This window comes from Triplophysa rosa, linkage group LG6, assembly GCF_024868665.1.
Source record: "Triplophysa rosa linkage group LG6, Trosa_1v2, whole genome shotgun sequence".
In the NCBI taxonomy this organism is placed as follows: domain Eukaryota; kingdom Metazoa; phylum Chordata; class Actinopteri; order Cypriniformes; family Nemacheilidae; genus Triplophysa; species Triplophysa rosa.
Window position 1 is genome coordinate 2,121,951 of NC_079895.1, and position 14,393 is coordinate 2,136,343.

Here is a 14,393-nt window from a genome sequence, read left to right on the forward strand (position 1 = left end):
TAGTATCGTGTGTGTTCTTTCTTTTAACCAGCGAGGACAACACAATGAAACGGTATATTTTAATTTCTGTTGCCTGTGTTTGACACGTGTTGTGCAGCATATCATAGTATGAAATCAGAAATTCAATCTTGGGCTTCCTTTCTGTTTTACGACGGATTTGTGCAATGTGAATCATATGAGAACGCTATTATTAGGAAATCTCAAGAAGGAAGCCCCGTCCTGAAACTAAAATGACACCGGTGTGAAAGCAGATCGTACTACATCGTTCATATGATGCAGTCGCCTCATGAAGATTGAGTTGAAATTCTTACAAAATCACTTCATTCTCTACGTTTGATTGAAAGAATTGTCAGCAATCGCATACTTGAGCTTTGTCTGTTTTCAGACATTTGTTCGATGAAAGGTATAACTGTTTAAATTTCAAAGATTTATGACATCTCCAGCAGTCTGTATGACATTAGTTAAAAAAAGATGTCTAATAATCGCAAGCAATAACATGAAAATAATTCATCAGTAGGTGTGTGAAGTGTTTTTTAGTATTTAGTTAGTGTCATTAAATGTGATTATATATCAATAATAATCTGATTTGACTGTGTTTTACCTCTTGCACAGGCAACTTGTAGAAAGCACTAAACTTTGTTCGCTGTTCTTGACATTAGTCAAAGACATGGAGACGGGCTGTGATCTCATACACACTCGGTGATGGTGTGAATGTGGGTGAAGAATCTGTTCATGTCATTATCTGTGACAGCAGAGCATCATTTATCTCACTAATGTGTGTTCGTCCTGCTGATTCACCAGCAGGGGGCGTATGAGACTCTCTCAGCATCATCTGATGCCTGCACTTGATCTCTTACTCAGAACATATTACTTGTTTTCTTTCTTTTAAAAGTTTTCCTCAATGTCACTTATTTATTTCTGATATTATTTTGTTATATATTTTATATGATTAATTTATAATGTGAAAACTAGTGCGGCTTTGGTGAAAAAGCTTTTCTCAAAATTGAGCTTCAGTTTACACTCCAAACACAACATGCATAGAAAGTGTTTAATACACATGTGACCCTGGACCACAACACCAGTAATAAGGGTCAATTTTTTGAAATTGAGCTTTATACATCATCTGAAAGCTGAATAAAAAAGCTCTACATTTGTTTGTGTAGAACAGATTTGGCCGAGATACAACTATTTACAAATCTGGAATCTGGGGGTGCAAAAAAATCGAAATATTGAGAAAATCGAATTTAAAGTTACAAAAATAAAGTTTTGATATATTTACGGTAGGAAATTTACAAAATATCTTCACGGAACATGATCTTTACAAGATCCTAATTTTGACCCATGCCATGTATTGTTGGTTATTGCTAAATATATCCGTGATATTTATAACTGGTTTTGTGGTCCAGGGTCACATATTAAAAATGATGAATAAAAAACGTCCATTGGACAAAACTTGAATTAAAGCGTCAATGTAAATGTAAGAAATGTAAATAATTTGGAAGCATGTAGTGACTTTAATGCGGTTACTAGTTCGTCATTCTCCGATTGTTTTCTTTTGTCATTCTGTGCTTTTTCTTCTTTTTAAATCCGGATGTAAGTGTTTCCTCGTCCCGTTATGTAACCCAACTAAAGCTGCTATTGTCAGTGTGACGTGTTGTTCCTCTGTCCGGGGACCCTGAACTCATAAAACACATTGTTTTGTTAAGATGTGATAGCAGGTTTTGTGTGAAGTAATGGAGGAGATGGACAGGTCCGGAGGTTTGTTTTGGACTGGATCTGGTGTCTAATCTGGCGTTGGGATCATCAGGCAGACTTTTCTCATTGTTCAGAACCGTACAGAGACGTTCTCCAGAGACCCGGGACGATCCTTCACTGCGCTCGCTTTCACGCGAGGGTATTTTTCTCCGCAGCTGTTTCTGAGGTGTATTGAGTTTCTGATGTCAAAGATGTTCGTTCCCAAATGCTGTATCAAATGTGCAGGGTTGTGCTTTAAAGCCTGTTTAGTGTATGACATGTCTTCCATTAAAAAAGCTAAATGTGGTTGTATGTGACTTGTTTTTCTGGGGAACGCAAAAGAAGATATTTTGAGAAATGTCTCGGTGGATTTGTTTCCACACAATGGAAGTCAATGGGGTTCAGTGTTGTTTGGTCAGCGTTCCTTAAAATGTATTATTTTGCATTCTGCAGAAGAAAGAAAGTCATACAGTTGTGGAATGACACGAGAGTGCATAAAGGATCATTTTTGGGTGAACTATCCCAGCTTAAATTAATTTATTGATAACACTATGTATTTTTTAATTGTGTATGTATCTTTCTTTAAGCGCATCTGTTAGGAACAAATGTTTTCCCTTCTTTCCCTTTCTCTCATCTGCTTCTAAAAATCAATCTGGAAGAAAACTTGATATGCAGGACATAATAATCTGATTTTCATTTAATGTCTTATTTCTTCTTTTCTCGTATGTATTGAGGTGCACCGTGCACGATACATTTTGTTGAATTGTTTTTTCCCCCCTTTGTCTACTTACATGTTCCTCTATGATATGATGCATTTAAAAAGAAAAAAACTTTGCCTGCATGGTTTGTGAGTGTAAAGGCAGAAGACGATAGTGAAAAAGAGAAATGAGTTTCAGAATGGAAGTGTCTCTGTGGAGATGGAAAGATCACAGGAATGGTTCTTCATCTCGTGTGTCTCCAGCGATTGAACTGAATGAAGCCAGAGGACGGAGATGTGTTCATTAGCTGTGCTCGCTCACTCAGAAGCACAGATTTCATATTAATACTGCAAATGCCATCTCTCTCTCTTTTATATCTGCTGTTCATTCATGAAAGAGAGAGAGAGAGGATGTGAATAATTCATGTTGAAGTGGGATACCCCTGCTCGACTGGAGCTCAGGGACACCGCGATAAACTCCAAGTGTTGGAGGCTACTTTCACATACTGTCGAGTTTTGCATCATGCTATTTACAGCCGATGCAGAATATAAAAAAATATAAAAGCATTACTTGATGGAGTTTATGCAAACACGTGAGAATTATGCAATACGGCGCAAGAGGCTGTGCTATACATGTAATATAGTCAAGAAGGAAAGACTTCTTTCAAGTTTGTTTGTAAAGCGTAAATTATTCAATAAAGTGCACCTTACAGTATTCTGGAAAACGCTTTCATCTTTCTGAAAAAAAAAACGTTTATTATATAATACAAACGTGTTAAACACCATTTGTCATTAAAGTCCCAGTGAAATAAAAAATTACAATACAATTTTTTTCATGAAATATTGCAGAGTTTATTGTAAATAGTTTATCAATGTGGGTCGTTCTCTTTTTAAAATTCGTGTTCCCTCATAATCTTCAGTTAAAATCTGAAAATGCACTTGCGTCCTGTAATGACTATCCATCTTAAATGACGTATGTTAGACGGCTTGGGCGGAGCATCCTGTAACTCCTCCCCTTCAACTGTCAGTCTGCTTCCAGTTCCATTTCAAAATGCAACTTTGTTTTATAAGAGAGATTTCTGTTTTCAATTCTAATGATTGTCATGATTGTATATTACAGAGGTCGTGTTGGCGTGTCCTCTGGAGGAGATCAGGGAACAGGAGGAGGTGTCTGTGCCCAGAGAGCTGGAGGACAACAGCAGTCTGAACCTGTCTGCTGATTTCTCAATCGACTCCACTACTCAAGATTCAGACATGGAACGTGTATCTTTACACGGGACGTCCCGAGACGATCCATCACGTGACCTCAGATCTGCTGATCCAGGGTGGGTACAGTAGAAGCTGTTTGTCCAGGGTGTGTTTATAAAGTATACAGTGGGGTTTAAATGTCAAAGAGCTTAGTAGAAAAATACTCTTGAACCAGTAACTAAATTACTTTTTAGGACTTTTAACATTTTTAAAGAAATTTACAATAAAATTTAAAGCTTTTCTTCATTTAACATGTCTACGTTATCATTCCATTTTAATATAATGTGTGACATCGGCATGCATCTGTGCATATATCTTGCATATAAATGTATAAAAGTTTTTAGTCTTTTTTGGTTTTGCTTCCATTAGCTTATTTTTAATGGTTCTACGATGTGACAAATTAACCTTGAACATTTTTTTTATGTCTTAAAAGTGGAATAGTACAGAATTATTATAGTTTTGATTTTAGTTTTATAAATATTTTAAATTAGCTTTTATTTTTATGTGTTTTTGTGTCGATTTTTTGAGTTTTAGCAATTTTGGTATGTGTTTTTGTCATTTTTTTATTTATTGGTTTATTTTTTATGTCTCTATTTAAGTTTTTTTTTTTGTTATTTTTGTTTATTGTTATAATGTTATTGCTTTAAACTTATTTCACTTTATTTTTAAGGCAACATTCAAGATTTTCCTTTAGTTAAGTTTTTCAAATCATTTTTAGATCAATATTTTAGATTCAACGTTTTCAAACTTTTAATTTTAGTAAACCAAAATAACCTTGGACTAATATTTGGTTTTATTTAAGAAATTCTGAAGGTCATGAGCATTTTTCAAGTCAACTTTTGATTTAAATGTACTATAGAAGCTTTTTAATAGTGTATTCCAAAGACTTTTCAAATTGTTGCTTTTTATACGTTGTCGTAAAAGTTGTTAGTTTTTATTTTAAAGTATTACATTTTTTCATGGTTTGGTTAATTGTAATGTGTATATATATATTTTTCCATTTATTTTATTTTGTGAGTGTTCTTTTTTTTACAGAATACCTGAGGTGGCAATGAATGGAGAGGTCCAATCAGAGCAGGTCATGAGCTGTCACGCCCAATCAGAGACGGGTACGCTTCAGCTGATCTTCAACTTCTAAAACATTTTAAAACTTCTGGACATTGTTTTAAAAAGATTGAAAGAGTGCTTATCTAACAGTCAGTTCACACAGAACCCAGTTTACTGCTGTAATGCACACCATGTACAAAATGACATCTAAAAACATCATTAGTTTGATTATAAATACGCTACCAGTCAAAGGTTTGGACACAGGGGATTACATTTACATTTGTTTATAAATGCACGCCTCTTTAGATTTGAAAGCTAATGTTTTCTAATGTATGAAATATCTTATTTTTTTGTTTAAGGGTTGTGTTCTTAAGAAGAGCTACCAAAAGTGACAGGATTCAGTGACTGACTGTTTTCTCTTTCTGCAGATCCCCTGGAGGAAAGGAAAGAAAAAGCAGCTGAATCTTCTGAAAGCAGTCTTGTTCTGGAGAAGGTTTCTGTGAGCGCTTCAGAGACGACTGGTTCTACGCTCAACATGCCTCAAACGTTCGACTGCGGCATCCAGACGTCACTCTCACAATCTCAATCCCTTGAATCCAACACGGTCCCACCCAGATCTTGCCCTGAGCCCAGTCATTCACCTCTCACGCAAAAAACCAACCCGACAGATCCCACGGCTCTCTCTAACATTCCATCATCTGACGTTTGCATCAAACCTCCAGTAGTTGTGTCCACACCCTCAACGGGGCCAAAGCGGGACAGGGCCACTTCTACAGAAGAGCTTCACGTTCCTGAACCCCAAACCAGCTCAACAATTCAATCCCCAAAACTCCCAGCGTCTAAATCAAGCAACGCACAGTATATCGTAAATACTGAGCCCAAACCCAAACCCTCCAACGAGCTGACCCGTGAATACATACCCAAAGTGGGCATGACGACTTACACCATCGTGCCTCAGATGTCTCGGGAAAAGATGCGTTTTTTTGAAGTGGAACTGACTCTGGAAAGACGCAATGATGCCGGCGTGGAGAACTCGGACAGCAAGACCGTCTCATCTCCGCCTGGCCTGTTGACCAATGGCACGCCTGCTCTTAACGGCCACTCGAGATCATCCATAAAACCCGCGGAACTTTCACAAACCATTCCTCCAGGTTCTCCTCAAGATGACGTCTTCTCTCCAGCGTCTCCATCAGGAACCGAGCACGGTGTCAAAGAGAAGAAAGTTCCACCCACCGTAAGACCCAAACCAGCTTCGTTCCGTCTGCCTCCGCACAAACGGACGGCCGGGGATTACGTGAGCTCGGCGGCAGTGCGCAGGGCGAGTGTCGGGAGCAGCAGTAGCGGCAGCAGTCGGTGTAGCAGTCCTGCAGCGAGGCCTGTGCGATGGGACGAGGAGGAACGTGAGAGGCCGAGGGATGTCACTCATCCTGAGGAGACCGAGGTAGATGGAACTAAACCCCAACACCCTGTGAAAGATGTCGAGCCTCCCAGATTCCCCCCCGCTTCATGTCTGACCCGTCAGAAGAGTCTTCCTGCAAACCCCTCGCCTGCGTTGAGTCTGGATAAGTTGAGAAGCTTTGCTGCACCCAAGCCGTACTCACCGTCGACACCTTCTCGCTTCGCTCAGGCTGTGCTGTCTGCCGCCAAGCGCTCTCACACTCTTACCCGGCGTCCTCTGGTGCACACGAGCTCCGTTAAAGAGACACACGAGCCACCCGCGAACACAGTGAGTCAAATCTGTCTGTCTGTCTGTCTGTCTGTCTACATCTATCTGTTTGTTTCTGTATCTGTCTGTCTGCCTGTTTGTTTGTGTCTGTCTGTCTTTCTGTCTGTTTGCCTGTCTCTGTCTGTCTGTCTGCCTGTTTGTTTGTTTGTTTGTTTGTGTCTGTCTGTCTGTCTGTCTGTCTGACTGACTGTGCATATCTGTCTGTCTGTTTGGTTGTCTCTATCTCTCTGCCTGTATGTCTCTGTCTGTCTGTCTGTCTATCTATATCTATCTATCTATACATCTGTCTGTCTATGTTTGTCACTCTATATCTATTTATCTGTCTGTCTTGTCTATATCTGTCTGTCTTCCTGTTTGTTTGTTTATGTCTGCCTGGCTGTCTGTCTGTCTATATTTATCTTCTGTCCGTCTGTGTTTCTGTACCTGTCTGTCTGTCTGTTTGTTTATGTCTGCCTGGCTGTCTGTCTGTCTGTCTATATCTATCTTCTATCTGTCTGTGTTTCTGTATCTGTCTGTCTGTCTATATCTATCTATCTATAAATCTCTGTCTGTCTTTATCTATCTAGATATCTATCTGTCTGTCTATATTTGTCAGTCTTTATCTATTTATCTGTCTGTCTGTCTGTCTGTCTTTATCATTTCTGTCTCTCTGTATCTGTCTGTTTGTCTTTATCTATCTAGATATGTCTGTCTGTATTTGTCTCTCTATATCTATCTATATGTATGTCTCTCTATATTTATCTGCGGTCCTGCATCAATCTAGAAATCTATCTGTCTGTCTATATTTGTCTGTTTATGTCTATTTATGCACTGCAAAAAAACAGCCAGTAAGATGTCCTTATGTTTTGTTATTTGTGCAACTTGACACAAAAATAGTAAAGTTTACTTAAAAACTGTGTAAAATTTATTAGGTAAAATATAATACTTAATTAACAGATCTAGATATCTGTCTGTCTGTCTCTAGCTATCTAGATATCTGTCTGTCTGTCTGTCTCTAGCTATCTAGATGTCTGTCTGTCTGTCTCTAGCTATCTAGATGTCTGTCTGTCTGTCTCTAGCTATCTAGATGTCTGTCTGTCTGTCTCTAGCTATCTAGATATCTGTCTGTCTGTCTCTAGCTATCTAGATATCTGTCTGTCTGTCTCTAGCTATCTAGATATCTGTCTGTCTGTCTCTAGCTATCTAGATATCTGTCTGTCTGTCTCTAGCTATCTAGATATCTGTCTGTCTGTCTCTAGCTATCTAGATATCTGTCTGTCTGTCTCTAGCTATCTAGATATCTGTCTGTCTGTCTCTAGCTATCTAGATGTCTGTCTGTCTGTCTCTAGTTATCTAGATATCTGTCTGTCTGTCTCTAGCTATCTAGATATCTGTCTGTCTGTCTCTAGCTATCTAGATGTCTGTCTGTCTGTCTCTAGTTATCTAGATATCTGTCTGTCTGTCTGTAGCTATCTAGATATCTGTCTGTCTGTCTCTAGCTATCTAGATGTCTGTCTGTCTGTCTGTCTGTCTCTAGTTATCTAGATATCTGTCTGTCTCTAGCTATCTAGATATCTGTCTGTCTGTCTCTAGCTATCTAGATGTCTGTCTGTCTGTCTCTAGTTATCTAGATATCTGTCTGTCTGTCTCTAGCTATCTAGATATCTGTCTGTCTTTCTATATTTGTCTATGTCTATTAATATATCTGTCTGTCTCTCAATATCCATCTATCTGTCTGTCTATGTCTATGTATGTCCGCCTATATCTTTCTGTCTGTCAGTCAATCTGTCTGTTTGCCTGTCTCTATCTCTCTGTCTGTCTGTCTGTCTATATCTATCTATTTGTCACAGCTTTCATGAAACCCACTCAAAAACAGAAGTCAAATAGTGATGAGGTCAGAGTACAGTACAGTGCGGGTGGAGTCTTGACCTGTAAGGTCTGATTCTCATTTTTTAGTCTCATTGTATTGCGGTTGTTTGTTAAGCAAATAATCTATTGTAAAATACACCCAGTTTAAACCGGCCCTAGTAAATTAATATCGAGAGTTGGGTGACACTCATTGTAATGGTTGTGTGTACTGAATGTATTGACGCACAAACATCATTAATCTGTGTCCTGGATTGACCCGTCGTCTGCTCTTTTGTCGTTGTGTAAGCGAGGTCAGCTGTGAGTGTGTTCAGGGCGCTGTTGTGTGCCGTCAGTCCCCACAATGTGTGTTTGGGCCTCAGCGCCATCAAAACATGCTTGTGGTTAAAGCTTTTGTTTTACTGATGGGACTGTGTCTGTGTTTGAGTTTCTTGGTTGTGTTACGTAGACATCTGCATTTCACTCGTGTGTGTGTAAATATATCGTTTTTTCAATGCACGTGATTCCCAGAGGGGTACAGTTTAGCGGTCTATACTGTGTCACACACATAAATCATATGAAGACGACACAGTGTCTTTTTCTTTTTTTGTGGTGGACCCTGGCGTGCACCGTTCCCACTCCTCAATGACAGAGTGTGTATTGTGTGTTTTGATCCCCCTGTGGACCACAGGTGACAGACAATGGAGAGGAAGACACAGAGAGATACAGAGCGGCCCCATCACAAACAGCGGGCCGTGACGACCCAGCGCCGTGCTCTGCTTCAGACGCAGATATGGGGACGTGTAAGATTGAAAACACTCAACCGTCACCCGTGAGTCCCTCTAAACTGTAGACTTTCCTTCATTTCCTCCGATATCCTTAAGGGAATTTACATCATTTATGCACATAATTGAGAGACAGTTTTTCACAAATGAAAAAAGCCACTGTATTTATTCTATTAATAAAGTTTCTGTTTTTTTGTTGTTTATAGGGGTCTGAGGGATCTTTAGGACCATCTCCTACACTGAAGGGAATATCAGAAGCATCCGTAGAGGAATGAGGAATTTCAACTCGCAGTGTTTTTATTGACGGACATCCAGCTGCAGTCTTTCCTGCAAACCACTTTCATCACGACAAAACGTATTTTCTTCGAATTTTCAAATATTATGATTTTTTACCTTTCAAAGCTACACAGTTCAAAATACTTTCAGCACCTTCCAGACCTGACCAGAACGTTCTCCGTTGCTTATCATGGATGTGAAGCTGTTCCTCAGACTGCGGTGATGCTTTCATCTGCCTTCGTGCCTTATAGTGATAGTTATGTGAATTCTGTCATTATTTACTCACCCTAATTCCATATAAGAGCGAATAAATAACAACAGAATTCACATTTTGGGTTGAACTACCTTTAGTGGGAAGATCGGTTTGATAACCTGACGTTGAGATCGACGCCGAGTGGATACGTGGAAGAAACAAGCTACAACCGTTGATCTCTTCTCATGTATTCTTCAGATGGACTCTCGGAGATTAAACTGTTTTCTTATTATCTGTTACACTGTTTTTTCCCTGAAGACAGAAATTAAACAACAGAAATCTTATTAATGTTATTTTATTTTGAAATCCATCCATTTGAATATTTTGGGGTTGCTTTGTGTCTTACGAATGAGATGAGAAATGTTGTAAATGTGCAGATTTAGAGTATGCTTTATTCTATTATAAGGCCTTTATTTTGTTTAAATTATTAGCTGCAAATTTGATATATAATTGCTAGCCAATGGTACTGAAATATACACAAAGCCCTGCTTTTTCACTTGTCAAACGTTAGCACAAAATGTATTGTTATTAATGATGGGTTATAGTTTTATATGTTCCAATAATAATAATGATATGGCAGTGTCTTCTGTGCCAACACAGAAGACACTGGCCTTATTGTGAGGAGAAAACTGCTGTAATATCTGAACTTTCCTTTGTTCTGTATTAAAGTATAACAGACTTTTAAACGACTTCTTTCGTTATTTTTGCATGATATTCCAGTTCTGATATTTTACGTTGATTTCTTTTATCAACTATTGAGGCAACACAACAAAATACTTTTGAAATACAATGAAGGATTACTTCAGTTATGCAATTAAGTGATTGTCGTCTTTGCAGTCCTTAAAGTAATACTATAAAATGATTATTTAAAACAAATGGTTAAATTATTTCACTTTTTCAGTAAGGGGCGTTTCAATTTAAAATCATTTATGTTCAATGTATAAAACATGTATATATTTATAAATGTTCATAATTTATTAAATTTTATTTCCTGATTTATTTTTTAATGTATTTATAAAAAAATGACTTTAAAGCATGTATATAATATAATATAATGAGTTTCTTCTGATCCCAAACTATGATAATCCCAAAAATGTTGCATTTGAATGTTTCTAGAGGATTAACTTCCTCCTTGTATTTTAATCAGCCTTTTTTCTTTCAGCGCTTTCATTCCTCGTTTGTTTCTTTGCTTGCATATCTTTGTTTTCTTATTTCCTGCTTACTTCCTTGTTTGTAAATTGCGGGGCTGTGATGCCCGTCCTCGTTCCCGCAGACGCGCGCGCGTCTGATCCGCGCCTCCGTGCAGTATCGTGACGTCGCGTTTTAAAGCCTGAGGACCGCCGCTCGTCAGAGGCGTCCAAACGCTCACAGGGCAGCGATGGTGGCGAGAGGGGGAGCGCCGAGCAGAAGCAGGTACACACACATATAACACAACGCATGACTGTAAATGACATTAAAGTGGCATATGCGGGCTCTTTTACGCGCTGCGTAACGCTACTGCAGTAGAGGCCACTGCCGTGTACTGGTCTGTAGTGGACTGGACTGGACTGTAACGTTACCGGACTATAGTCTGCTGTACTGGACTGTACTTTACCATAGTATACTGTTAGTCTACTGTACTTCAAGTGTACTTCACTGGACTCTATTGTACTGTAGCCTACTCTGCTGTACTGTACTTTACTGTACAACAGAGTGCAGTTTAATATGTGCATAGGTGTTCACGTATCAAGTAGAGGAGGGAGCTTTAAGTCTGATTTCACATTATTTTCATCACTCCGATCACATCTGATGAGATTTGTGCGTCTGTGTATGTTGTGCAATCGGAGTCAGTTGCTGCGTGCTCAATTCCCCGTTTTTTCTTTTATTAAAATACAACTGCTTTTTTAATCTTTGCACGTAGTCAAAAGTGATTTTTATATACTATAATTGAAATTTTACACCTCACTGCCCTTTTGAGTTTTATAGGATCAACTACATCAGGGATGAATGATGTGATTTAGGGGTTTGTCGCTCTGTGGTAAAAGTGGCACATTTACTGCTGCCACCTGCTGGCAGTGCAGAGAAACGCAATATTTAATCTTTGTAGGACTGGATTTATGTCGCCTGGATTTAGCAATGCGTTCTGACACTTTTCTAAGGGTTAATGATTTAAACACTGTTTGTGCTCCAAACATAACTCTGATTGTGTGGCTTGTTGGGAACAGCTGGGTTTGTCGTTCATGGTCAATTATGAGTAAAAGTTCAAGCAATTATACATGCAAAAAAAGGTACATTTATTAGTAAGTGTAGCATAATGCATGTGTTAACATGGGAAACTGTACTTTGGTGATACTCCCATTTTACAAGAAATTTCTCCTGAACCCCATGTGGCCACATAGACTAGATTTTTTACATGAAAAGGAACAAAATCATAGTTTTATTCCGAAAATCAGGTTTGGAAACAAATAAAAAGAGCTGTATACATATATTGTCATAGGGATACAAATAAAACAAATTAATATGCAAAATACAATTTAATGATTTTTTTTCTCAAGTGACCAGCCATTGGTAGCTGCGTCAAAAAGTTAATTTACTATTCTTTTTTCTAAGTGAGGAATAGACTTGCGTTGAAAGAGGGACACTAGTTATATTTAAGTATCAAAATAGCATAGAGACTTGCAAAGTAGCTGCATTCCAGCAAACCATATGCTACATAAATATTTTGCCTAATTTCACCTTTTGTGTCCTACAGAATATATTTGTGTTTGAAACAACAAACCCAGAGAAAACTCTTTCATCATCAACCTCATGTCATTCCAAGCCTAAATACATTTTTGGTTGAACTGTTCCTTTAAATACCACCCTGTAGACTTTTGCAACCCAAAAGCATTCACATTTACATTTAGCAGACGCTTTTATCCAAAGCGACTTACAAAGAGTTCAGGGAGCAATAAGCGATATGTCATACAGGAGCAATAATACAATAGGTGCTAATACAAAGTTACTAGTTTCAACAAAAGCCAGACCAATACCTGTTGAGAGAAAGAGAGAGAGGGTTAGTGTTTTTTCTCTCTCATTTGTCTGTCAAGTATTGACAGAAGAGATGGGTTTTAAGTCGTTTTTTGAATGTTGTGAGAGATGTGGTTGACCGGACTGAGTTAGGAAGAACGCAGGGTTCTTGATGGGGTGTAGGAGTGTGTGAAAGTATGCCGGTGCATTTCTGTGTCCTCTCTGCTCGTATTCTACAGATCCGGCTTTATTCATCTTTGTGGCTCCGCGCCCCCCGGCCAGACGCCCAAAGTGTGTGTTAGTAACATGATTGCATGTTAATTCCACATTAGTGTTTGTGAATGTGCTGATTGTAGTGATGGAGCGAGCGCATTGGTTGGAGGGTGAGGTGAGGTGGGTGTCTGCTACAGGCTATAATTTTCTGCTCTTCTGTGTCCTCCAGTCTTTTGTGTGTCTGCGCTTAAATGAAAGACCATGTGACAGTCACTCCTCAACCGGTTCCTTGCGAATCATTTACACAGGCAACTGGTTTTAGTTTCTGTCAATTAAACGTGATACACATTTCAGAGACGTATACCGATACTCAGGCCTAGAAAATGTTGACGAGTTTTGTTTATGAGTGATTTGTAGGATAGACTCTGAAATAAAATGGTCCCAAATAGGAATTCCATTTGGATCTGCTCAGAAGTGACATTTATGGCGAAATATTCATGAATTCAAAAGTTTGCATGGATCCATTCTACAAAGACCAGAAGAAAGTTGCATTACTCCGAAGTTGCTCTTTTGTTATGGTGTCAAGTTAGTCTCAACTCTTTTTTTTTTGAAGAAAAAATTATTTAGGAAAAAATGAGAGATGCAAATAAGACAAGTCGGTATAGAGCTTGTTAATCGACGTCACGCCCCGTTGAATGTTGCGCCATCTTGGGAGGATGGCTGCTAGTGGGTTCAATGCAGTGTTTTGTTTTTCTTGTTTGATTAGGAAATATAACTATGGTATACAGAGCCCGTCGGGTCACCCGTCAGAGAGAAAAAAACCCACAAAAACCCACAAATCCGTGGCCACAGTTTTGTAATTCCTTCCCTCCAGTTTAAAAAAACGTACTCACAGATTACGGTTTACAAAACCGTGCTCTCGGATTAATAAACGGTACCCACGAGTTTCCAATCCGTGCTCTCGGTTTTGTAAACCGTCCCCTCAGTTTTTGAAATTTGTTCCCACAAATTCATAATCTGTGCCCACGCTTTCGCAATTCGTTCGCAGTTTTGCAAACTGTACTCGCGGAATTGAAGCCTCTGTCATAAGAACAGAACAAGCTCCTGCAGGAACATGAAAGGTTATTGTATACTGTTTTAATTTAGATTATATTATAAATTGTCTAAATGTGTTTACACGCGCGCGTTTACAGCGCAGATAAAGCACGCGTTCATTGCCGCATTTAACTGGCATAAAGTTGGTTTGACATTAAACGTTCAATATTCGTGAATTTAGGAACCGTCTCTAAAGTTACATTCACATTAAAATACATGTTTCCAACTTCAATAGCATTTAAAGCCACAAAACTAACTGTACACATGTGTGTGTCAACTATAATGCACACCTTTTAGATTATTGATATTTATTAAGATAAACCGTCAAATCCTATGCAAATATTGCTATGTGTTTCACAGCTGTATGGGCTCATACACAAATATACATTTATTAAAGCTCAATTGCATTTAAAGGGATGACTAGCCACAAAACTAACTGTACAGTGAAACACATAGTAATATTTGCATAGGGTTTGACGGTTTATCGTAATAAATATCAATAATATA

The 14,393-nt window shown here is 38.6% G+C and overlaps 2 protein-coding genes across 5 annotated transcripts in view; both read left to right on the forward strand.

Moving 5' to 3' along the window:
* cobll1b (cordon-bleu WH2 repeat protein-like 1b) overlaps window positions 1-10,279 on the forward strand; it is a 47,142-nt gene extending 36,863 nt beyond the window's left edge. For all 3 annotated transcript variants that reach the window (XM_057336078.1, XM_057336079.1, XM_057336080.1), the window contains 5 exons: window positions 3,552-3,756; window positions 4,715-4,788; window positions 5,155-6,452; window positions 8,968-9,108; window positions 9,268-10,279. In XM_057336078.1, the coding sequence (XP_057192061.1) occupies window positions 3,552-3,756; window positions 4,715-4,788; window positions 5,155-6,452; window positions 8,968-9,108; window positions 9,268-9,336 (1,787 nt within the window). In that variant the 3' untranslated portion in view covers window positions 9,337-10,279. The remainder of the gene's footprint in view (window positions 1-3,551; window positions 3,757-4,714; window positions 4,789-5,154; window positions 6,453-8,967; window positions 9,109-9,267) is intronic.
* A 611-nt stretch (window positions 10,280-10,890) lies between these two features.
* Window positions 10,891-14,393, forward strand: part of grb14 (growth factor receptor-bound protein 14) — a 58,326-nt gene continuing 54,823 nt past the window's right edge. For both annotated transcript variants that reach the window (XM_057336140.1, XM_057336141.1), the window contains exon 1: window positions 10,891-11,003. The gene's annotated coding sequence lies outside the window, so the exon portion shown is untranslated. The remainder of the gene's footprint in view (window positions 11,004-14,393) is intronic.